The sequence below is a fragment of the Zonotrichia leucophrys genome, chromosome 5 (genome assembly GCF_028769735.1).
Source record: "Zonotrichia leucophrys gambelii isolate GWCS_2022_RI chromosome 5, RI_Zleu_2.0, whole genome shotgun sequence".
Classification (NCBI taxonomy): domain Eukaryota; kingdom Metazoa; phylum Chordata; class Aves; order Passeriformes; family Passerellidae; genus Zonotrichia; species Zonotrichia leucophrys.
The window spans coordinates 1,930,261-1,955,599 of NC_088175.1; the positions used below are offsets into that span (position 1 = coordinate 1,930,261).

The 25,339-nt window shown below is 45.4% G+C and overlaps 1 protein-coding gene across 1 annotated transcript in view; it reads left to right on the forward strand.

The window, feature by feature from the left end:
* The first annotated feature begins 2,051 nt into the window (after nucleotides 1–2,051).
* SYNE2 (spectrin repeat containing nuclear envelope protein 2) overlaps nucleotides 2,052–25,339 on the forward strand; it is a 175,740-nt gene continuing 152,452 nt past the window's right edge. The window contains exons 1-2 of the mRNA XM_064713480.1: nucleotides 2,052–2,086; nucleotides 19,606–19,721. Coding sequence (XP_064569550.1) covers nucleotides 19,643–19,721 — 79 coding nt within the window. The 5' untranslated portion in view covers nucleotides 2,052–2,086; nucleotides 19,606–19,642. The remainder of the gene's footprint in view (nucleotides 2,087–19,605; nucleotides 19,722–25,339) is intronic.

The window sequence follows — 25,339 nt, forward strand, 5'->3', positions numbered from 1 at the left end:
GCTGGAAGGCTGTGTGGAAAAAGAGATGAAAGCTTATTTTCAGTGTCAGTCCAAGTAATCAACAGCCTAAAGATTTGGATACAAAGTAGGCATATGACTTAATTCTACCTTTGTGTTTCATACTTTTTTTATGGAATTACTGTTTAATTGCTCATGTTAAACCTGTCCAACAATACCATTTTGTGTTACTAACACTGTCGTATCTTCAAAGTGCTTTACAAGCAAGTTATGAAATGTGTAATTTGAGTGAAAACAAGCACCTTGGGCTGGGACCTGTGCTGTGTTTGACACAGCCTGGCATGCCTGCAGTGCTGGGTATGCTGGGATGAGGAGCCCTATGATTCATGGTAGGGTGAAGTCAATAAGAAGAACTTGGAGAGATAATGTAGGATGGCGTTCTCCAAGGCATAAAAGATCAAGGATCCATGAGATTTTTTTCTGGTGAATGTCACAGCATGCACAAGAACCTCAAGTGATGAACAGGGGACTTGAAATAACTCTTCAAGTATTGCAGCTTGGGTTTGATATTGCATCTTCTCTCCTTCCTCTAGCATAAGAAAACTGACAGTCAAAAGTCATAAATCAGTCAGAAATGTTTGTTTCACTTTGAGGATATGCATTACAGTAGCCATAACACAGGAATTAGGAAACCACAGCACAGCCCAAAGGCCTTTGCCTTCAGCTGTGCCCATGGAGCACCAGATAGCTGTGTCACTATACAAACAGTAATTAATCCTCAATAAAACAAGTAAAAAAAGTACACAAAGAACTATCACGGGTTAGTTTGTTGCCAGGACGGCAACAAAGCATGAATTGGACCAGGTGTTTGCCAAGGCAGGGCAGTCAAGTAGTAGCCAGCTTTGATTGTTGCCTCTGCAAGTCAGTGCTTCTCAGGCCCCAGCTGAAATGACTGAAAGGTGCAGGATTCGCTTTTGGCTGGAAAAGAAAAAATTTCCTCGCAGAAAATCAAGGCTCCAAATCTTGCAGAATTTCTTTAGGCAGACCTGTGGGTATAAAGAGAAGCTTGAGTAAGCAGGTACATTTGGCTTTGTAGCCTTCAAATACAGGACCTCACTCGCTTCTCTCTTTTAAGGTGGTTGATGTTTTACCAGCACAGATTGAGGAGAAGCCCAATGTATTGACACTGGCAGGAAGTGGCTTTTGGAAAGTTACATTTCCTTTGAATAGCTGGCTGACCTCTCCGTGTGTAAAGCACAGCTTAATCCCAATATTTGTATCTTCTCACTTTGGAGGTCTACAGCCAAAAGATATCCAGTATCAAATAGAACAAATCTAAGGAATTCCTTCCTTTTCCTCCTCCACAAGCCCTCCTCTGAGTTCTAAAAAAAGACCCCCAACTCATGTTTACATAACTGGCCTGCATCTGCCTTCCAGAGTTCTGGCGGGGCATGGCCAGATGACGCTCTCCCTAAACTCGAGGAAAGTCTGAACCTGAGAGGGGTAGATAGGTCATACCTGGGGTCTGCAACTGAGGTGAGGAGAGCTCAGCTTGGGGAGGGCTGTGCAGAAACTGGAGAGTCTCTAATGATCTTCTAAATTTGATTTAGGGGTGCTGCACGTCTGTGACAAAGTATTTTATTTTTGTCTATCACCTCTAACCCCAAACGTTCCCAGATCAGAAAACGCTTCCTACAGCACACAGATTTTCTTACTTCCAGCACAAGTCCTCACTCTGAAGCACATGGACACAGAGCGCCCGTGGCCCTGCCCGGCTGCTCACGAGGGGCGGGATGAGCAGCGCCGGGAGGGAAAATACCGGGGAACCCCGCAGCCGAAGCCAAGGCTGGTGAGGCCGGGCGGGCGCGGGGAGCCGGGGCTGTCCCCTCCGCGGGCCGAGCCGGGGTGTCCCGGGGCGGGGGGCGCTCCCGGCGGGGAGGCGGGGCCGGGCCGGGCCGGGCTGCGGGGGCCGCGGCCGCGCCGCCCTCCGGCCCGCGGGCGGGGAGCGCGCTCGTTCGTTGGCAGCGGCCGGGGCGGGGAGCGGCCGGTCCGTCCTTCCTCCTCCTCCTCGCTCCCGCCCTCGGCACCGCCACCCGCGCCCGCCGCCGATGCCGGGACTGCGCCCGCGGTGAGTCTGCCCCGCCGGGACCCGCCCGCGGGAAGTTGCGGCGCGGCCCCGGCTGCGCCTTTGTGCGGGAGCGGCGGCGCTGCCCGCCCGGTCCGGCCCCGGCCCCCATGCCCCGGCCCGCCGGTGCCGCCGCCCCGCGCCGCTGCCCGCGCCCTCCGCCGCGCCGGTACCTGCCGCTCTTTGTTCCCCGCCGCCGCCGCCGCCGCCTTTGTTCCCTCGGTGCCGGCTGCACCTTCGGCACCGCCCGCGCCCCCCGCGGGACATCGCTGTGCGGGGGGCGCGGATGGAGAGACCGCGCTCCCGGAGCGCGTCCCCCCCATCCCAGCGCTGCAAAACCGGGAAAAGGGGAAAGCACCGCGGCGGGGCAGCGGCGGGAGTTCGCCGGGCTTGGCGGGGCGAGCGCGGCGGGCTCGGCCGGCGGCGGGAGTGAGCTCGGAGCAGGCTTGGAGCGGGCTGGGAGCGAGCTCCCGCCCCCGCGGTGCTGCCCTGCCCTCCGGAGCGGGGGCCGCGCTGCCGGAGGAGCTCCGGCCGGAGCCGGCTTGTCCCGCGGCGGGGGAGCGCGCAGGGGTGCGGGCAGGTGACCGGCGCTTCCCCGGGTACCGAGGGTACCGCTGGGATCGTTGCTATCTCTGGGGTTGTGTGTTTGGAAACTGATCGTGCAAACTTACTCAGACAAAGTTCTCGGGAAAAGGGAGCGGCTGCTCTTCTGAGAGGGCCGAGGCAGCGGCATCTCCCTGCGCTGTGTTTTATTGCCGGTGCCGCTGCCCCGGTGAAGCGCTGCCCGCTGAGGAATTGCGCGCTCTGTGCTTCCCGCTGCACATGGGCTCCTTTCTCTTTCCCGCCTCGCTGCCAGCCTCCCTTCTGCCTTCCCTCCCTCCCTTCTTTCCAGGGCTCCTGGCAGCCGCCTGCTCCCTCTCGGAGCAGTTTTTACGGATCTGTGTTATTCCAGCCCATGGGATGCCGCACGTTGGGGCTCCCTGTCTGTAACTTGGTGCTGACTTAATGTCAGGTGCTCTGTGTGTGTGTTTGTGGATTTAGGGGGAAACTCCTTGTCTTCCTTTCACCTCCGGAAATAAACCTGGGCTCAGTTTGAATCGTTCTGAATCAAACTGAATCGCTCCTCTCTGTTTCTCCTGAGAGCTGCTGGAGGCATCAGGAAGTAGAGCAGGTGCAGCCTCCTCAAGTTACTGGGAATCTACAGAGAGAAAACTTGGAGCAAGTTTTAGAGTTTCTCACAGGCTTTGTCATGTCTGAGACTGTGTGCTCCTCATGCCTCTGCTTTCCTTTTATTCTGTATCCTGTCTGTCCTTTCCTCTTCTTTTTGTCATTCCTGAGTTTTCCTCCCTCTCAGCTCACAGGGTGATGTGCCCTTGCAGGACAGACAGACAGACAGACAGACAAAGACGTAAGTGCCACGTGCAGCGTCCTGGCTCGTTATTGTGACTGTTGGCCAAGCGAGCAGAGCCGTAGCTTGGCGGGCACTTGTGTTTACATCTCTGTGTGAAATGCAATTCCTGCAGAAGCAACACGCGGCTGCTGGCGCCTGCTTCGCTGTGTCCCGGTCTTCAGCCGCTCCTGGGGTGCCTCCGTAGCTCTGAGAAGGAGCTGGGTGGCAGCTGCTAACTCTGCTCACAATAACCGTGTCTGCACACTCGGCCACCTCTCGCTGAAATCAGGGCAGCCTAAATAATTGATTTCCGAGGCAGAAGGCAGCGTGTCACAGCAAGAGAGGATGGGGTGGTGTGAAGTGAGCGGGAGGTGGCAGGGGAGAGGAAGCCCCGGCATCTGCAGCTGGTGGAAGTGGGGATGAGTTGAAGAGAGAGGGATGGGTGGTGACACTGGAATTTGGAGGTGAAACACCAGCAGTAACCACAATAACTTGCCACTGCACACATCAGTACATGGTGACAATGTTTGGCCCCCCCTCGTGTGAAATGCTGTACAAACACCTATTCAGAAATGTATAAATTAATGTTCATTCTTCCCTTCCTCCTAATGAATTGTAATTAATGATAATTACTTTTTTACCTGAGTTTTCTATAAAAACATGTATTAAATTTCCTTTATTTAAAAAATTCCTTACAAATACCCTCAGGAAACTATGTTAAGTGCTGCTGATATGCTAAGATTTGAGCATGGTGGTTTAAGAGGGGCAAAGGAACTGTACTTTAATACTCTTTGGGGGTTCCTTCCAAATCAAGATGTTACATGATTCTGGGTATTCTAAGAAAGGAGCTGATCTTTCTCCTATTAAATCTGACTAAAAGTTCAGTAAAGTAACTTGAGAATTTAGTTGGTGTCAGTAGCACTTGACCAGTCCTGTAGTGTGCCAGCTATTTTTTATTTATTGGTCAGGCAAAGATTTTAAGCAGAGACACAATGAAGTAATTCAAGGGGCGGCGTGCATTGCTGGCTAATGATCTAATAGCTTGAAAATGCTTTATCTCCCTAGCTGCTAATTTTAAGTTTTATGTTGAAAGAGAAAATAAGAAAAAAACCACCCAACCAGTTACTGTTTGTTTCTTTGCAGTTTTTATCTGTGTCTTTTATGTTGCTCCTCATGATATGTTTTGGGAAAGATTGCTTGCATGCTTTGGGAGAAAATTTCATTGTTTTAGGGGACAAATGGGCCACAATTTAGCCCATTTATTGAGTTAATCATGCATGTTGTAAAACCCTTTTACTAGTAATTATTCCATAAACAGTGAGTTCAGCTCTGCTCCGTTTCCTCAACATCTGAATATAGAAAGGAACTAAAGAAAAAGTCCCAGAGCGGCTATGAAGAAGGCCAGCTTGGGAGATCAGGTATAAAGAGCCTCATTCATTTGGTTTATCTGTAGTACAGGGATATGCCCTTACTCCATGAATCATCTCCTGACATCTGTTTGCAGCGCTGTTTTCTTAGCAACTGCAGCTCTGTTTTAGATCCGGGCTCTCAATGGCCGGGTTTGTGCCGAAAGATGCGAAGAGACAATCCAAGCTCTTCCTAGTGAAGCTGTGCCTTTCAGCCCATTTAGCCAATTTATTTTCTTCCCTGAGGCACAATAAATACCGGTTTTAAAAGTCTACCAGCTGAGATGCTTTTTCTGTGTCGGTGCAGAGATGCTTATCTGTTGCTTACCACAACTGAAGTGTTTCCCCAACACTATCTGGCAGCGTGGGAGAGGATGGCCATGGGCTGTGTCCTGTTGCAGGGATGAGCTGTGTGTGCACCACACTTGCTCTACCTTTCCTGCAGGTTTTTTTGAGCTGTTGTGGTACTTGTAGATGTGGGAGAGGATGTGGTCTTGAAGGAATGCTCCCAGTGATGGCAAGGACCCACTCCTAGCAACGTGCCTGTTGGAACAAGTAGCTGGATTAGGCAGTGGGATTATACACAATGTGGAGTGTGGAGCACTGCATGAGTAATACTTTGGGATGGATCCATAAGCTGTGATTAAAGGGAAGGTGACATTTCAGACACCTCTCACCTAATCTTTCCTTGCTTGAATTTCATCCCTGGACGGTTTGGGTGGGCGACTCCTGTAACTGAGGCAGAGGTGGCCACATAGACACTGGCAGAGCATGCTGAGCTGATTTTGCTATTTTTGCTCTCTAGAGGAGAAATCAAGACCTGACTTGGGTCAGAGGGAGTCTTTTACTTCAGCTGGTGTGGATGAATTCGTCAGGAATGTAAATGTATGGGAGTACAAGTGGAATACCCATGTTAAGGGACAGGCAATGTTCACCCCACTCTCTTTGTGCCAGCATGCAGTTCCTGCAGGAGGAGCAGGAGTTTATACCTACAGTAGAACATATAGCTGCTGGACTATGAATCATAAAATACAGCTTATGTTATCCCACAGGACATGAATTTGACTGCCTTACACTTCCTGGACTGACTTGCATCCTGCAGAGCATGAAGGGTGCCAGTAGCAAGCAGTCACTGTGAAGGATGAATGTATTTTGGCTAGGGATAATGCTGACAAGGGAGAGACCCCTCTTGTTTGGAGCATTTTCTTTGCAAAAGGACTGCAGACTAAACACTGCTGCTGAATACTGGCCAGCTTCCTGCCACCTTCATGGATCACACGCAGCTCCAGGTGTTGGTGAGGGTACAAAGATGACAATCTCTGTAGATCAGCTAAGTGACAGAACTCACAGCAGGAGATGGAAGAATCTGTTCCTGTGGAGGTGCAGAGGGTCCAGAACAGGGACAGAAGAGGGAGTGGGGCTAAAACTGTTTAGCCCAACTTGTGTGCACAGCAGAAAATTGTGAGAGGGAAAGAGCTGGTGTAGAACAGGCTGTTATCTCCCCACAGGAGGGGAAATGGGACGGGGCATTGACTCCAGGCAAAACTTTGGTCCTGAAGGGAGGCATGTTTGCTTTCTAACCTTCCTGCAGCCTGCTGATAACTCCCTGCACAATGCAGCTGCACAGATTGGCTTGAGAGGTTTTTAAGGAACTGCTGACCCTGGTACAAGCAATACTGTTTGTGACCAGGGATGAGGAAGAAGAGAAAAGAATGGCATTAGTTATCTGAGCGTTAAGACTTAGGCTGCAAGTTCTATCAAAGGAAATGGCAATTAAGACAGAAAACAAAGCACTTGTAATTACTTTTGTGGAAGTGCAGGGAGGAGGCAGAAATGTGGGGTTTGCAGGAAAAAGTTTTCTGAATCTCCTGGGTTATTGGTTGCCATGAGAAAGACCAGGAGTTGGTGAATGGTGGAGCAAAAGGCTTAAGCAGAGAAGTGAAGGACTACACTGGGTGCCCCTTGGTCTGTGACACACAGCTTGTACATCCATCCATGAAGTGGTTGTAGAGACACCTGAGAAACTCTGTTCAATTTCCATTAGAGAACTCTGTGTTGCGTGGGCTTGTGTTGTTAATAACCAGCTAAATGATACAGGGAAAGGAACGAAAGCTGACTCACAAGAAGCACGTCCAGCTTCTTGGAGGCTCTTGAATCATGAGCAATGTGCAGCTCTGCTTGTTGGAATATTTGGTGAAATAAGCAAGTTCAGTAACTGAATGAAATTCTGCTAGCAAAGCCAGGCCCAATGGTGGAGGTGGTTGTGTATCATTTAGTTACAAGGTTGTTTCTGGGGAAAGAGGCACAGAGCACTTGGAGGGTAACCTGAGGGGGTGCTGCTTTGTTTCCTTCCTTTCCCCCATCTTAAAAGGCCACAGTTCATCTTGCCAAACTCTATAACATAACTATCAGCACGAAAGACAGTTCTCCAGACTCCTTTCATAGTCACTGGAGAGGAGCACACGCTTTTGAGCCATGATTCATCCACACTGGGTTGGACATCTAAAAATACACTGGACAAACTGCCCTAAAAGTGCCTGTTCCTCTCCATTGTTTCTGCTGAGCTCAAACAAAGAGCACTTACAGAGGTTCTGCTCCTGTGGCTGTTTAGTGTCTGGAGAGCTGAATCTCAGCCAAAGTGTCTCATGTCCCAGCAGAGCATCTAGGAGGGCTCTGAGTGTCCTCATTTCCACCAGCCTCAGTGTTGGTTGTGCAGTGTAAGGCATTTGGCTGTACCTGAGCCTGGGGAGCAGGCAGCAACATCCAGTTTAAATCCACCCTTTCCCCTGTCAGTCCCTGGACTCAGACAAGCTTCGGGCTGGACCTGACAATCTGCTCTAAGTAAGAGGCCGAAGGGGATTTGCAGAGTGGCGTTTTCAAGGTCGCACATCAGGTTAGTGCAGAGGTGGAAGCTGTGAGGACACTGTGGGCTCCCAGGGGTGTGCTCCTTCCCCTGCCCGAGCTCCTTGCAATCTGCTGCACTCCTGGGGATGAGGCTGGCACTGGCTCTCAGTGGTGGACAGCACCTGGTAGGTACTCACTTCATCTGGCTGGAAACCTTCTGCAAAATTACATAGGCTCATCCTCCTTTCCCTGTCCTTTCTCTTGCAAACATCCATAGTTCAGGGACAATGCTGAAGTATTGTGCACCACAAGGCTGCTGAGTGTGACTGTGTGCGTGCTTTCAGTCACAAGCACCTGAACCTTGGGGTGAATGTGCAACAGTTCAGTCTTCTTGTGGTCCAGGACAGCAGCTGTGGCTGTTCCCTGGTGGTTGGGTGATGTGTGGAAACTCTTTAAACAGACACATCCACAGCATGCAATAGATAGATCTAAATGCAAACCTCAGGGAGCCAGACCCTGGTCACCTCTGAGGTGTTGCCATCATTGTGTTACTTAGCAGTCTGGAAAAGCAATCACCAGCTCTTGTAGCAAAAGCTGTCTGTGCTGATAAACCAGGTAGGTTAAGGGTAAAATTCCTCCTGTGTGGAGAACTAGTTCACAACAGAAAGACTTCTTTTGCTAAATGAGCTGAATGTCGAGGGAGAGACTTTGCTGAAGAAATTTGCTTGTGTAGCAGAGATACAAAGCACAGGCAGGTACTGAGTGTTAAATGGATCCTGTGCATGTCTGATTCTAGACAAATACCAGACTATTCTATCTTTCCTGATGCCTGAGAAAGAATATGATAGCCATGAAATAGAAAGAATGTGTTGTCTGAGCCAGAATTTGATTCCTAAAGTTCTTCTTAGGGGGTCTGTGGGTGAACTCCAGGAGGTGAAACAGATTGCAATTTTACCCCAGAGAGAGCAACTGGGGAGAGGAGGGAAAGAGCAAATTATTAAATAAGAGCTGGGAGAAAAGCCAGTCTCCAAAAATAAACTTTAAAGATCAATTCCAGGTATTTCCTGGCATTGTCATCCTGTTTCTTCAACTGCTCTGCCTGTAACAAGTGGTTTCACAGTTAAGGCTGACAGTTTTAGGGTTGTTTGGTAGGCTTTAAAAAAAAAAAAAGGAAAAGAGTGTATGATAAACAGATTGCAGTGTTGTTTCTTATGCAAAACTGGGTGGAATGCTGATGACGAAATACTCCTGGGATGGAGAAAGCAGAGCTTGTTATTGTAAGAGGGAATCAAGAGCAGGACTGGCTTTGTTTTGGAGAAGTGAAAAGTCTGGATTTTCTTCCCAATTACATGTCCAGGTCCCCTCAGGAGTTCCTCAGGGGGTGGAAGTGGGTATCTCTGCAATTCAGTGTGAGCAAACAGTGCTCCTGCAGAGCACTTGTGCCATCCTGGTGTTGTAGGTAGCCTTGGAATGCCTTTACAGATAACGTAGGTGAGCGAAGGCATCACCTTTGCAAAGCTCAGAGGTGACTCTGAACGTGTTTCTTCTTGCAAAAATTCTGCGAGAAGCCAGTCCAGGAGTTCACTGCACTGAAAGCCAGTGTGTGAATTGTGAGGAAATTGAAGCATATCCTGTTCCAAGGGCTTGTGTTGGTGATCACACGCCATCTCCCTGCTGGGGTTTCATTCTGGACTGCCAGAGGAGTGTCCCTAAAAACTGTCCAGAGACACAGACACGCCTCGGTGGGCTGGAGCTGGCTCGGGCTGGGGCTGGCTCATGTCTTACCTCACCTGCTTGGCCCAGGACAGGAGGGAGCAGCAGCTCTGCTTGCGCAACACGGCCTCTGCTGCTTGACTGGGCTTGTCTGAAAGGAACTTTGGTGTCAGTAATGCTGCTCCTGTCTGCCAGGGCGATGCACGGGGCTCACGGGCATCTCTCCTGGTTTGTCTGCGTTGTCAGAAATCCTGATTCTCAAAGAAAGCAGCCTGGACACCCCGTGGTTCAGACTTGGATGTGAGGACTCTTGTCACCCTGAGTGTGAGAAGTGGAATGCATGATATAAGTAAGGCATTCTTTAATCTGGGCTGCTTCTAATTCGGAGTGCTTGGCTTTGCAATTACACTTGTATTTTTTTTATTTTGTATAGCAAGAGAAGTTTATTCTAGCAGTTTACTGTGCAACACCAAGTTCTTTCTCTTGGGCTGTCTATGAGCCCTTTGGCTGTTTGGTCTTCTCTGGCATCAGCACTAGCAGGAATAACAGTGTTTGGCCAGGTTTTCACTGCACACCAGAAATTACTCTACAAGCTTGAAATAATGCTATAAATCAGAGATGTATGTTTGTGGGTTTCTTTCCCCTAAAGCAGCTAATTCCTTAAAAGCAAAGACAAAGATATTTTATTTGTCTTAAATGGTAAAGGAAAGTGCTTTTCTTAGTGGAGGAGGTCCTGCACAGTCAGTGTGGGAGATGCCACTGTCGAGGGGCCCCTTTTGTATGTGCAGAACCAGCCCAGGCATGTGAGCGTGCAGGCTGTGCTTGTAGAAATGCTGCTCTGCCCACAGACCTTGAAGTACGTGGGACAGAAGGCATAAAACAAACAAACAAACAAGACCCTGAACTAGCACTTCCAAGGGAATTTCCAGCTGGAAGAATTATAGGGATGTGAAAAACTCATTCTTTGGAGAGGCAGCCCCTCCAAGTGAAAGGAGAGGTGTGCTGGGGAAGCATAGTAACTTGCACTGCTGTAGCCTTGATTGGACATGCTTGAGAGAGAAGCTGATGAATTCACAGCTGCCAGGCTAGGACCTATCATTTAAATTGTAATTTGCCCTTCAAATTTGGCAAGCTTCATTTTCCATTTGCTTGAAAAATCTCTCTTTTGTGTTTTTCTTCTGCCTGCGTAAAACAGTGAACAGTGCTGGAGAGAGCTACTTGCAGTAGATTCCTTTTCTCTGCTATATTTAGCAGTCACAACAAGTTTGTGATCCTTGCAAGAATACTGCCAAAAAGTAAATGGGTTTAGCTTGAGACATGCCCTTTCTCTTCTCTTTAGGCTCCCAAATCCACGGTGCAGTTCACTTTCCCCCCCTTTCCCGGCTCTGTTGTGCAAACATTGCTCTGCTGCTTCCAGGGATTCTGCTCAGTCACAACAAGTCCCTGCCTTAGTGGAAACTCCCGCGCTCAGATTGCTGCTATCCCTTGTGGCTTTCTCTTTTCCTAACTTCCTAAAAGAGCAGGTTACTGCTCTTCAGGAAGGTCTTTCTGAACAGTGTTAGGATTTAAGTTAGATACTCCAGGCCTTTTATTGCTTAGGAGAGCTTCACTCAACAGAATAATGGGTTTGTTAACCATCCGACTGTTTCCTTTATTTGGGGAAAACGGGAATTGGGAAGGCAATGGGAAGGAAACATTTGTATTCCTTCAAAGGCAGAATATTACTAGGAGCCTGTTTCTCATGAATATCCTGCCATTAATGCCAAGCAGGTGTAGTTGTTATATATTGCTGTTTTAAATACCTTTACCATGTAAAGTGGTTCCAGCGTGCCTGTGAGTCTGTATTAAAACACTTTCAGTTGCAATTCAAGGGAGGGAAATAAGAGTAACAACTTACTGCAATGCTTCTTGCTTGGTTAGCGTGGGCAGTACAGTCCAGTCCGTTCCTATCGGGCGTGAGAGCCGTGACTCTGTGTGATTGCGGCCATTCCCGCCCCCTTCCCGTCCCTGCCCTACTGTACAGCCGGAGCCGGGCCAGGAAGCCGAGGAGGGGCTGTGGGAGCGGAGCCGTGCGCTGGGAACTGCCCAGCCCAAGGTCACAGGCATGTCTGGGCCCCGCGGCGCTGCCCGGCCATGCTGCGCCCTTTCCCCTTCCCTCAGGAGGCCGGGCACGGCCAGGCCCCGGCTCCGTGGCTCCGGCCTGTGCCCAGCTAGACGGGGCAGGCGGCCAGTAGGGCTGTCTGTGTGGGAGAAGCTTGGAGGAGTGAAATGACAGCGATTGTTGTCTTGCTGCCCTGTGAAATGACAGCGATTGTCGTCTTGCTGGCTGTGCTCCCAGTTAGCCCAGCTCCCAGTTAGCCCAGTTCCCAGTTAGCCCAGCATAGGAGGAGGTGCTGTTTGTGTGCTTAATGCAGTTCCCAGGTGCAGCACGGATCTGGAGCCAGCCCGTGTTTTTGTGTTGTTTTTGTGATAATCCTTCCCCACAGCCCGTTATCTGTGGGAAGCGGCCTTGGAGCTGCTCTGCCTGGCTGGGGAGTGCAAGACCAACCCCTGCCCTGGAAAAGCTTTTCCAGTCTGGGCTCACAGCAACAGATAAATGGCTTTTTGGACATGATTGGAGGCTTCTGGGCATTGCACAGGTAGTTTTGGGCTGGGGTGTGCACATGGTTTTGTGTTTTGGAGCCCTTGACGTTGATGGAAGCATGAAGTCACCATGGTGTTTTTGGCTTCCTATATAGCAGTGGACCCTGGGGTGATCATGGTGTATGGCATCAGTCTCCTGAGCCTCCAGGCATTCAACACTCCTCCTTTTTATCTTAACAGCTGTGATTTAAAAGTCCTGAGCAGTTTTTGTGTTCATTGACAATATGGAAAATCTTGGAAACCAGTTGAAAACTGAATAGTTTCTGCAATATTAGTCAGTGTGCTTTGGCACTGCCTTCCCACTTGGAACAGATAAATGTGAGATAGACTCTTATTCTGAGGGCAAGTAATTGCATCGTGCTCCTCTGTGGGTCAACCTTTGTGACTGTGTGAACAAGGCTTAGCTCTGTTAATAAAAGCATTTTTCTCTGTGTGTGTTAACATCAGCATGGAGTTAGTGCAGTTTTCAAACTGTGTAATTGTACCAGGATGACTGATATATTACCAACCCCCCCAAAAAGAGAAAAGGTCAAGAAAGACACTTAGCTAACAGTGTTTTAAAATTGATTAACACAATGAGAAGATCCATTGTGCTTCTGTAACAGGAACTGTTACTGATGTGTAAATCAAAGACAAACTAGCAACGTTTGCTGGCCTTAAAAATGGTGTGGCTTTTGTATACTCATGTGCTTCTCCTGGCTGGTTTTCAAAAACTATAAATAGATCACTGGGAAGTCCCTGTATAACAAAAATGTACTGCTGCTGCTTGTCATAAATAAACTTATAAGAGTTGCCTTGGTCTTGCAGTTCTTCTTTGGAGAATTCCTTACTTGTCCACTTGGTTCCAGAGCATCAGGTCACATGAGACAAGATAATTTCTGTGGCAGTTGGGTGCAGCTTCGTGTCCAGCTCTGAATCCCCTCAAGATCTTATGTTCTCCAGGCTTGGTGTCTTGCAGATCTATCTAATGCTCTCTTGGCTTGGTTCTACCTGAGCAGAGTTGTTCCGTCTTTTCCAAGCTTTTGTCTTTTGGATTCCTTCATCTCTAGCTACTGATAGCATAGGAGTACCCAAGGACAGGCTTATTTCAACGTCATCCCAGGCAATGCAGAGTCTCTCTGATGCCACATGCACTAATACCACTTATTAAAAGACTGGCTGATACCCATCTGATGCTCTTGGGTGTTATGTAGGATCAGGAGGCTATAGCCTCTTTTCTGTATCACCTTCAAAGGGATGGAAACCTAATGGAAGCTCTTTTCTTCCTCCAGGGAAGCACAGAGAATATGTCATTATTGCATATTGGATCATAACAAATATTTATTTTTCTGCCAGACGTAGGGAAGTTGTCAGTTCCTCAAGAGAGGAAGTCAAGGCAGATGTTTCAATGATGCTGTCCTGATTTTTGCCATCCTGGGGAGTCTGGCTTTGAAGGGAGAGGGATCAGCATGTTTTCTGTGTGATCACATTCCAGTTGGGAGTGTGATACAATCTGAGATGGCCCAGAAGAACGATGTTGGCAAGCGCTTTAAAAGTGGAAGGGATGAACTTCAGTTTGGAGTAGGATCTTAAAAAAAATAAAAGATTGTTTAAACACAAAGATGATAGAAAATGCATCCTTTAAACAGACCTTTCTCCTCACCACTGAGTGAAAACATGGTGAAACCACTGTAAGTGAAGTCTTGAGGAGAAAGCAGGACCATCAAACTGAAGTGCTGTGTGAACTTCTCAGGCTTAACAGAGCTGTGAGTGCATCAGAAGTGATAGGAAAATATTATAAAAGAACGAAAACCAAACCAACTTGATGTGGGGCTTCCTGTGATAATTATTTAGGTCATGGGGTCATGGTTTGGATGCCAACAATCTGCCTTCAGGGAGGCTCTGTCAAAGTTACAGATTGATAGCTTACCAAAAAAATCTGGCTCAGTAGCACTTTGCAAGGCTCAAGACTCACACCTCTGAATGTTGCTTCTTCTTTCTGAATCTAAAATAAACAGAGATCTTTGTTAATAGCCAAAAGGGAAAGGTCTTCAGTTGGTCGGCATTGTGGAGCTCTACTTCTTCCTTTGGATTGGTTCACCAAAGATAAAAATCTGCAGTTTCTGTTCATGATGTTGGCTTGGCTCAGTGCATGAGTAATAATAATCTGTTGCTAGGAACAGACTTCAGTTTACATGGAGAGGCCTCTGTGGAGGGCAGGTCTTGGAGTCCCTGAGTGGGTCATAAATAATCAGTGGCACTTCAAAGGAGGAAAAGTAAAAACAAGCGGTTGGAGATGCTATGAAAAGATGTCTGCAATTCCTGTTGCAACACCAGTGGAAAGCATGCAGCCAACATAATTGGGAAAGTGTGGGGCATGGATCTCCAAAGGCAAAACCAGTGAAGCAGGGATTTACTAACAGTGGGTTATAATGTTCACATCCCTCTAGCTGGGCTTGTTTGCAAGGTATATGCTGCTTTCAGCTTTAGGGAGTGCAAAACTGAGCTAATTTCATGGCATATGATTTTCCAAGACTGGCTCCTGGGGAGGGCCTTGAGGGCACATCTGTGCAGGGATGTGTAGAGGTTAGCTGTGAACTTGGAGGCTAAAAAGATTCTTACCTGGGACAGTGTGGAAAATACTAATTTGCCTTGCTTCCTAAGTACTGTGCACAGCTGCTTTGTAGAGGTAGCTTTCAATTAATTGATGAAATACCCATTTCCTGTTTTAGCTGTAGTTACAGGCATTGTTTTTTGAAGAAGGCAGTGGTTTAACTGCTGGGTTTTCCATGCCATGGAATCTTACCATCTGCTGTACTTGGAACAGCTGAAAGCCAAGGTTTGCAAACCACACTGATCTGAACTAATGTTAAGGCTGTGAAATCCTTTCTAATGAATCCTCTAAATCCATCTGAAACTTTTTTCACCCTTTCTTCTGAGACAAGAATGTCCTTATAAAGACCCTGCTTAAGAAGAGCATCTCTTAGGTCTCATTAAGACTTAAGCCTCACTGGAGACAAGGTATTTAAATCAGTGTTGTCTCTTCTTATGATAATGGAATGCAAAGCCTGGGTATGATTATTTTCAGGTTAGCTCCTTGAGATTTGCAGTGTGCTACTTGCTCTTGGGTTTCTCTCTTATCAGTGTGCCTATGTGTGTATGTTAATGCTCAGGATTTTCTGCAATCTGCTGGCTAATATTAGCTGCATTTGGTAGAGGAAGGGAAATTACCCTAGAATTTGTGTGGTACCACTGTGCTGATTTAATTTCCACCAATATTTTTAGGTGCCTGTTGTGGAAGTAGCTGAAGAAGTAGGGGAAGAAGTGTTTGAGTCTTAGGAGTGCCCTCATCACAGGGAAAGCTTTTTTTGATGCTCTAAGCATTTGAGCTGCGGATTGAGCACAGGTGGCCAAGAATTTGCCCCATGGAGAACACTGTGGAAAGCTTTCTTCTCCAAAAGGACGTTGCTAATGGCATCTTTCTCGTGTGACTTACCCTGCAGTGGAGAAAAGATGAGCTTGCACAACAGCTCTGGTGCAATTCACAGAAATTAAATAATTGAAATTCATAATCCACAGGAAATGAATCCATTGGAAATAAGATCCCAGTGTGCCTGGAACTGCCTCTTTGACTCTGTGATACTTCACAGGCTGTCCCAAGGTGAAAGCAGTTAATGCTTTCCTACATTAATGCTAGATTCTCCAGAGAGAGGGAAGGACAAGGTCATTCTCTTCACCTTGGTTTTTATTCCCCAGTGACAAAGTGTAGTTTGAAAGCATTTGATTTATTTTTCAACATTGTGGCTATGTATTTCGTAGTCATCCAGCATTTCTTGGAGGGGAAGGGATTGGTTTAGCTCTGCAGTTCATTGAGTCGTCATGAAACAAAATAACTGACATAAATACAAAGTAGAAAAGATGATCCTTCCTACTGCCAATGAAAACCATTTCTGGTTGGTGGTTTTAGACTCTTCAGAGCTTGATTGTTTTAGACTCTTCAGAGTCTGCAATGATACAGTTACAGTGACAATGCTGTATTGAATGAAATTTGGGGCAAGAGAGATGGACAAATCAGGGATATTGTCCCTGTATAATCCCTTCTCAGACAATCTGTACCTTGTACCTTTTAAAGAAGACTAATCCTTGCAGGTGTGTCCTCCAGGACTGTGCTTGTGTCTCCCCTTCAAAGCAGCTGTGGAGTCTCCTCCTGGGGCAGGGCAAAATGCATCTGCTGTGTTGGGTGGTGAATGGAGGGTTTGAGGGACATGAAAGCTGTAGTATAAATTTACCTGGTGTTAGCTGTGTGTCTTCATAACCTGCACTGTGGATTCATTGAGTGGATGTCTGTGTTTAAAGAAGTTTAAAATTTCCCATCCTTTTGGGAGGGAGGCCATAAATTGACTTTAAAAGAATATAAGAGCATATGCTTTTCTTTACTTATGATCATGTGCTGTAGTTGAAGTAAATTAATTCATAAATTAAGTAACAATTAAAGTTTATTCCTGCTTTAGACCTTAATATACTTTCTGCTTTGAAATCCTGGAAGTTTTATTAGCTTTAACTACTTGACTGGTTAGAGATCTGAACTGAGATTGGGGTCCCATCACATGAAGTGCAGTGAAGTAAATAAAAAGAGACGCTACATAAAAAGAGACACTACATAAAAAGAGACACTCTGTGCTGTTTTGTTGCTGTAGCTGGCAAGGGTTGGGCACAGATGAGGAACAGTCACAGAAAGGTTTAAAATATACTTTGTGTTGTTTATGAAATGTCCATCAGAGTTGTTCATGCTTTTGCATACTTTCCTGTTATTATAATGGAATTTTAATCCCAAATCCTGCTCCTTTCCTCTGGACTGTGGTCCCAGTGACTCTAGCATCATGCAGGTTAGTTGAAAATAATTTGGCTCTGCCCATGTCATTGTCTCAAATGTGGGTGCTTTGAAATTGAACAGATATGTAAGTTTCCACTGTTTGGAAGTTTGTTTACATACTTCCCACTTGGACCATTTGTCATCACCTTCAAGGTGGTGATCAAAAAACCAAATCCAAGACTTAGTCATACCAAAAATATTAAGGCCACCTGACATTTGGTATTTTCAGACTTTGGATTTTTATTGCTTCATCTTGAGAGAAAAAAGAAGGGAGTTTCCCAGGAAAGATTGCCTTGCCTTGGGCATAGCTGTGAGCACTGGATTCTTGCTCAGCCATTGCCCATCCTCAGTTCCTGTAAGAGCCCAATATTTATTATAGAATTCCAGGTTTGAAGGGACCTCAAGGACCATCTTGTCCAATATTTTGTGCTAAAAGCACGGTCCAGACAAGATGGCACAGCATCCTGCCCTTTCAAATCATAACAGTGCCAATGTTGTGGAATCCACCACTTCCCTGGGGAGATTAATCCAGTGAGTGATTGTTCTATGAAAAATTTTCCTCTTGTGTTTAATCAAAATCTCCCTGGCAGTAACTTGTACCCACTACCCCTTGTGTTGTCCATGTGACTCCTGGTAAAAAGGGAGTTTCAGTCCTCTCTGTGGGCACCCTTCAAACACTGGAATATGGTAATAAGGTCTCCCCTTAGCCTTCTTTTCTCAACGCTCAGCAAACCCAGTTTTCTCACCCATTTCCCCACACAGGCCTCCCAGTCATCTTTGTGCTCTTCTCTCTCAGCCTGTCCACGTAATATTCTGTACAGCATGGTCCCAAACTGCACCCAGTATTCCAGGTGTCCTAACAAGTGCTGAGCAGAGTGGAACAGTGACTTCTCTATCTCTGCTGGTGATGCCCTTGTTTGTGCTGCCCAGAATTTTGTTGGCTTTCTTGGCTAATTTAGATACCTTATGATTTCCATCATAACCTCAAGGCTTGGCTTGTTTATATCACCATGTTCTTGTGCCAGCCAAAGATCAAATCAGTTGTTTTCCTCCTGGTTTTGCTTGCTAATGAAGCCAAACTCTTGTAAAATATAGGGTTTTTTTGATGATCCAGATAGGCCTGACCTTTACCTGCCCCAGCTAGAGCTCCCTTTGCTCAGATCTGGTGCCTTGAGTTGCAGTTGTAAGCTGTTGGTGACTTGCAGAAGTGCTGCCTGGTCACTGCAGCAGCTGGAATCAGTGTTTCAGCCATATCAGATAATATCTGTTTCTCTGGAAATCCACTTTTTTTATTGCCTTTTTTCTCTCTGTCTGGCCTTTGCTTGTCATCAGTAAAGTGATGTCCCATGGCAGGGAGGTTGGACTGATGGTCCCTTCCAGCCCAAAGCATGATGTGATTCTAACTGTGGGCAATAACCCCTGGTCTCACCTAGGTGCTGTAAATGGGAATTGATTGATGTTTGTGAAGTGTTCAGATGCCAGGGTGGTGAGTGCCGCAGAAAATCTTGTGAGGGACTCAATAATCCTGTCATCAGAGCAGCTCTTGGATAAAGCACAAGGACACACATTGTTCAGGGTGAGGAAAGTAAAATATTGAAGAGCTCCTCGTGGAATGCATGTTGTCCTTTATGCTCAGTGAAGGAGACAGAGAGTGAGGAAAAATAGTATAGAGTGGAGTAAACAAAGGCTGCCTCATGATTCATGTGCACAAGGGAATGGATGTAAGAATTTCTCTGGCATTCCTTCATGTTGTATTTCCTGACTCATCTATTCACACCCTTTATTTTGACATATACTTGGTGGATGAGTTATTAATATATGGTGTGGAAATCCTAGTGCTTCTGGTGAAAAGGTTACAGTTGTGTAGGTAACAAAGCTTGTTTAAGAGTAAGCCCTTAATTAAATTTCAGCTTAATTACTTTTGGAATTTGTTTAACTTCTGTGTTCTTGGTAAAAATAAGTCTCTATCTTAAGCTTCCAGTTCTTCCTACAGTGGCAAGTCGAACAGTACTGCGGAACAAGGATCACTTGTAGTTTTTTAAGGAAGATGGAGCATATTTTTTCTTTGGGGGAGATATCCAGGGAGAGGAAAATGGAGGAGTTGGAAAAAGAAACTCCTTCATGGGGGTTGAGGAGTAACAAAAGTACCAGACAGAGACAGCAGTTGTGTTGATTCTCATATGATAACTGCTGCTTTTTCATTTCATCTTCATCTTTGCAGATTCTGCCTGAATTGTTTCCATTCTGTAACAATTACCCAGGCAGGAAGGGAGGACTGAAAGGTACAAGGATTAAAAAACTTATGTTTGGCATTTACCAATCTGCAAAGGCACTGTGGGCTTTTGTCACCGTGGCTTTCTCGAAGAAAGCAATGGTGTTTGAATTTTCCTAATCCTGGTGCTTTTGTTTTCGTGGCAAGGCCCACTGGGATCCTGGTTTATTGTGGAGTGCTGCTGGCCACTGTTAGAAAAGAGTCAAAGGACCAAAGCTTGTGTTCCTGCTGTGGGAAGAGTCACTTTATTCTGGATAAACTGAGGGAACAGCTGACCAAGGGAAGAAATCCCAAATCAAAATGTGTATCTTGGTGTCACATCATCACTGAGCATCGTCAATTTTTATGTAAAACTGTACTGATATTCTTCTTTTTTTTTTTCTTTTTGTAATATAATTTCAGTTTGGAAATTGATTGAAGAATCACCATAGAATTCAACATGGCATCACAGCAGTCATCTGCATCAACAGAGGAGCAGGCTTCCTCTGAAATAGATGATCTCCATCTAACGCTGCAAGGTAAGTCACTGAAGTTTTCTGTGCCTTTTTAATTTAGATTTTTGTCAAAAATCTGTGGCTGTGTGTACAAGTTGAAGGGAATTCTGAGAAACCTGTTTAAACTGGGGTTATGGTGAGTGTAGTTAGTTCAAGTCTGTGCTTCTTTGCAGATGTTTCTGTGTTTCAGGAGAGAGGCTTCAGCAGGGAAATGACAGATAAGCTCTTCTAGTACTTTCTCATGATATTTTCAGATCCGTTGCCTTTTTTGGTACTGATGTGCACACTGGTTCTTATGCTGTGTTTCTCAGAATGCATGTTGCTGTAAACTGTTTGGAAAGGAACCACCAGCATGAAAACAAGCCAGTTTCATTAGTTTCCTTGTTTTCAGCTTGCTGACACTTAGGTGGTTGCATTGAGCTGTCTTAATGAAGCTATTGACTTCACTACTATTTTATTTTATTTGCTTTTCTGTTTTTACTATATCCCTTGCAAGTGGGGATAATTTTTGTGGCTTCTAAACAAATTTCCTATGGGTCAAGGGTTTTTACTTGTTTTTTACATGTGTTATAACTTGTTAAGGAAGCACTCAGTGGTGATTTTTAATTATTTCAGTTTAATGGCATTTACCTGGACAGTGAAATGATGATGAGTGCATCCGACCTGGCCTCTCAGAACTTTTGGCTTTTCCTTACTCAGGGGTTGAATTTCCTTCTGTAAGGATTTTCTCTGAAGGTTTGCTTTGCTGTGAGCATATTCATGGAGGCTATCACGGAGGCTAGTCCAGGCAGCAGGACTAGCCCTGCTGAGAAGCTTGGCTTTGATGTGTTTAGAGCCTGGTCCATCCTAGAACGGATGGACTAACTCCTGTTTCCACAGAGCTATTTCCTTTTAACTCCCTTGCAGTGAAATTTCCATGGTGCTTGGTGGAGAGCAAATATGTTGAAAACAGATGGTGCAAAAGAAAATTCTGCCAAGTCCCTTGTGTGATCCATATTTGCACTAGTGCTGTCGTTGAAGCCATGTGTTTTGACGAGTGAGTGTTAATAGTGCTCCAAAGCCAAGTGTCTTTAATGGTGAATTTTCTTCCGTTTTGCTTCAGCATTGCATTTTTAAGAGAACAAGCAAAAACTTGTAGCAGACAGGAGCTGCTCTGACTTTTGCACCAAGCACAGCTTGTCAGACACACATTTGTTGTGCCAGTCAAACCCAGCCTTGGGTAGAAAGGCTGAGATGGCTGTTGTTGTGGAACAGATTTGGAAAACACTCTTCAGCTTGAAGGCAGATTTGAAGTTAGATGCCATTTTTAGGGCAGGGATTTACTTTCAATTTTTTTTTTTTTCTGAAAAGCCAGATTGGTGTTTGTATTGAAAGACAATTGAGTTTTTTGGTCAGTGTCTCATTGAGGGAGCCCTGCTTAGTAAAACTGAAATGACTGTATTCCTTTGCTGTAATAAATGGAGCTCTTAGATTGTGCTGAAATGAACACACTGCAAATCTTGTGCCCAAGCTGCCTGTGCCTGGCTGTTGTAAAACATCCAGAGATATCCCTTAGAAGTGACATGAGCAATTTTTTGTAATGATTGAAGACACAACAAATGGTCCTGACACATTTTGTGTATGGAGCGGTGGCGCTGCGGCGTCTGCTCAGGGTCAAACAAGCAAATGGCAATACAGCTGTGAGGAAGCACCAAAGACATGCTCCCTGACATGACACATAGGGACCATTAGCAGCTCTGCTCACAGATCTGTGGTAGCAAAGGTCACATAAGAGGAATAGGGTCACTCAAGGAAACAAGTTTTTCCATTAACAGGAATCTTGAGATGAAATTTGTGAAGCAGCCGGTGGTATTGACTGCTTTAAATCAATGAGAGAAATTTCAGATTCAAGGAGTGGTTGCTTATAGCTATCAGAAAAGGAGCTTGCATTTTGTGTGACTGCAGATGGATGTAAAACTTGCTATGATCTCCTTTTTTGAATTCCTGAGATATAGCTTCAAAGAATATGTCCAGCATTGTAATACACAGCATAAGAGGAGATGTGCACAAAGGAAAAAGCAGGACTGAGATCTAGTCTGGATATAGCCTAGATATATTTTAATCTACTTTTTAATTCTTTGTGATCCAACCTTCCATTATTCCTGAAAGGCATCCCATGGGGATAGAGCACTTGTCTAGTCTGGTTAATTAGGGCAAGATCAACTTAATGTGTCGGTTGGTTTGGTCATATAACTTTGTGAAGTTTATGCCTAAAAATAGTAACAAAATTATCAGCTTTATTTTTCTTTTCCTTCCCTACCATGTGTAGATATGTTATTTTAAGTATGTTTGACTGTTATTTAAGTTAGTCTTCTGCAAGGACAGCACTTTTGGGAAGAAAAGAAGGAAAAGAGAGGGAAAGAATAATCCCTTTTAAGTAATGAGTGGAGAGTTTACTACTTATTAGCCTTAATTATTATAGAATCCCTATTAATTTGTGGCTAGTTTGTTAATAGTGTAAAAGCTTGTTAGTGGGTTTTTAGGCAGAAGAGTATTCAAGGGTGAACATTCACTTTCCTAAATAGTGTTTGGCCTAGAAGATGCCATGAAGAAATTCACTGGAAAATAGGTAATAATGTAACTTAGTTCTCAGTGCATTTTTCTTATCAGTTAATTACTTTAAGGATACTTAATGAAGCTTAAAAAACATGAAGAAAATAGGTGAAGAAATGAAAGCAGTATGTTTTCTACTGCCCCCATCTCCAGACAGTAAAGATAGTAATAAAATCGTGAGGCTGAAGTAAAAAGCTGCAAGAATATAAACCCCTATATATGGATCTTTTCAGATTTATGTATTGCTCTTTAACCTTTACCAGTTTTCAAGCTGATATCCAGATGAGAGTAATAGTTACCCTTTCCCTCCCTGCCAAGAAAATGGAAATTGCTATGAAAATGCATGATGTCAGGAATTGGCAGGCTTCTTTTATTTTCTTTTCTTCCCTTCCCTCTGTCCCAGATGTTATAATAAAATTTAATCAGATTAAGGTCAGCATTATCTGGGCCCTTTCCTTCAGCACCTCTCTGCTTCTTCGCAGTTTTCTGATGCAGCACATCTTACAGCAGCTGCAGAATTGCTTTGTTGCAATCCTTGCACAGCCATGTAAAAGTGCAGGTGCAAAGCCTGGACCTATTGCTGCTACATCCAGTGGGGCAATACTGCAGGGAAGGGTTTCTCCTGCCAAGCAATCTGCAAACATTGTGGTGAGCAGAGGATGCCTGACAGGGAGATGCTTTGTTGCACCATGGGCCATGTTTGGAACCTGAAGTCACTTTTGGTGTGGGATGGAGCAGGCAGGAGCTCAGGGCTTGCCTGGCAATGAGCATGGGAGGGATAAGGCAGGGTCCCTGTCCTGTGTCTCCTCCTCCTGGGTTTCCCTCCCATCCGCGCATCGTGGGCTGGCCCCAGAGAGGCATCCAGCCTGCTGCTCATCCTTCTGTGAGTTGGAGAGGCACAGTCAACATCCAGAATTGCCTTTGGCTGCTTGAGATGAGGAGGCATGTCAGCTGCTTGGTAAGAGAAGGGTTTCTGGCAGAGCTTTGGGAGCTGTTGGAGATGGAGCCAAGCTCTGCTGCCGAGCAGGAGTGCAGTGAGGGAAGCGCGCGGCTGCTCGGGGATGGGTGGCTGCAGCAGTAGCTCTGCAGGGTTTGTGCACCCTGGAGCAGAACTATTTCTTGCTTCTGGAATGTAAATCTCTACCTGTGGGAGGATTCAACCTCGATTTTTTTGTCCCATGCACAAATCCTTCCCCTGTCTTCCCTGGGATAGCAAACAGACCCCTGTGTCTGGTGCTTCCCACCACGCCTGTCCAGAACTCTGTTTTCCCTTTTCTTTTCATGCTTGCTGAGCTAATTCAATCACAAAAGTGTGTTTTAGCCCTTGGAGTTTGGGATGTACTTACTCTTTCACTGTTTAGTTAACTGCAGGGTTCCTAATTTTTGGCTCCACTTATTAATGTGTGTTACTGTTTATTACTGTAGCCCAAAGCGTGATAATACAGGAATGTGGTTGCTACAGCTGAAGAGAGTTTTTGAAGAGAACTGTTTTTGAAGAGAGTTTAGTGATAAGAAATGAATGATACTTTTTTCATGTAGTTATGTCTAATCCTTCATGAATGATTTCTCTTCAAGTGAAATTGATAATACAGAGATGTGTACGGATAGATTTTGTTGTGCAGCTTGTTGATTGCAGTTGATTGTACTCATCTCTGATTTACAATAAGAGTATTTCTTTTTGAGCACCTCTTAATTCATCCAGAGGTAAGGTAAATTATTAATTCTTACCCAGCTTTTTTTTTGTTTTAACTGTGTATCTCATCTGATGGGGCCGCTTGCTTATTGAAGCTACAGATTCATTTTCTTTACCAGAATGATTTTAAAAAGTCTCTTAAATGTTTATTACAATTTACAACAAGGACTTTTACAAAAAGCTCCCCTAGGAGCTGCACAGAAATTTATTCCCAGTTTATGCAGCCTGGGTGAGGAGTGCTCTGCAGTTCCCATAACTGCACAGCTTCATGGCATGTGACAGGGCTGATGGCACTGGAGAGGCAACTGACACATGACACTGCCTTGAAAAAATTCAGTCAGGGGTATTTTTGTCTGCTTCACACGCCTAACATAAAAAATAGATTGTATAGTTGCGTAAAAGTGTTCCCTGCTAGGTAAATTGCACTTTGTTAAATGCATTGCCTGGTATGTAACTGGTTAAAAACTGGAATTAAAATGCCAAAGGAGTTGATGACTCCTGAGGCACCTGTGAGATCACTACAGTCAGATCCCTGTTTCACCGTTCACTTTATTTAAAATGTTAGAAAAGCCGCTTGAACGTTTATCTTTAAAAGTATGTTGGTATGTAGATGATGTGACTTGGTAACTTTGAGAATTTAATCTCCACCTGCCTGTGCCCCTGAGTACTAAACATCACTTTGTGGTGGCAGTGAAGACTCTGGTGATTCAGAGCATCGTGACAATGAGAATAGAAAAAGGGTTTGAGACAGCCCGGAGGGCAAAGCTTGGTGTGAACACACTTCTGAGTTAGCAGCATTTGTGGTAAACTAGACAACTGGCTTTCAAAAGGAAAAGGAGGTTGAAAGGAGTAATGCAGAAAGTTTCCACTTGCTTCACTGATGTGGTAGTAGTGATTTAAATCATATTTATGTAATATTTGGATTTGAAAAGACCCATTCCTGCTGTAGAGGTATTTCCCTCATCTTCATTGGGTTTTGGGTAAACTTCTCAATCTTGACAAAGAATTCTGTGTTTGTTTTTAATTGCTTAACACCATGTTGCTGAACATAAATGCTGGAAATAACCCTTTTCCCTGCTTTCCTGTCTGCAGAACATGAAACTGTTGCTGGGTGGAAGGGAAGGGACTTTACAAAGGGCTTGGGGGTTAATTGCTCACTCTCAACTTGGATTTGCAAGTCCTTGATTGTTATTCTGATGGTTCCAGTCATTTAAAGAATGGTACTTGTTGGTGTATTAGTTCATACCTGCAGTGCTGTCTTGAAGGAGCTCTCCTGGTTATCCCTGCTTCCCATCCTTTGGTTCATTCTGCTGCTCTGTCAGGGAGTGTGGGAATGGTTATTTTGAATGAAACTGAA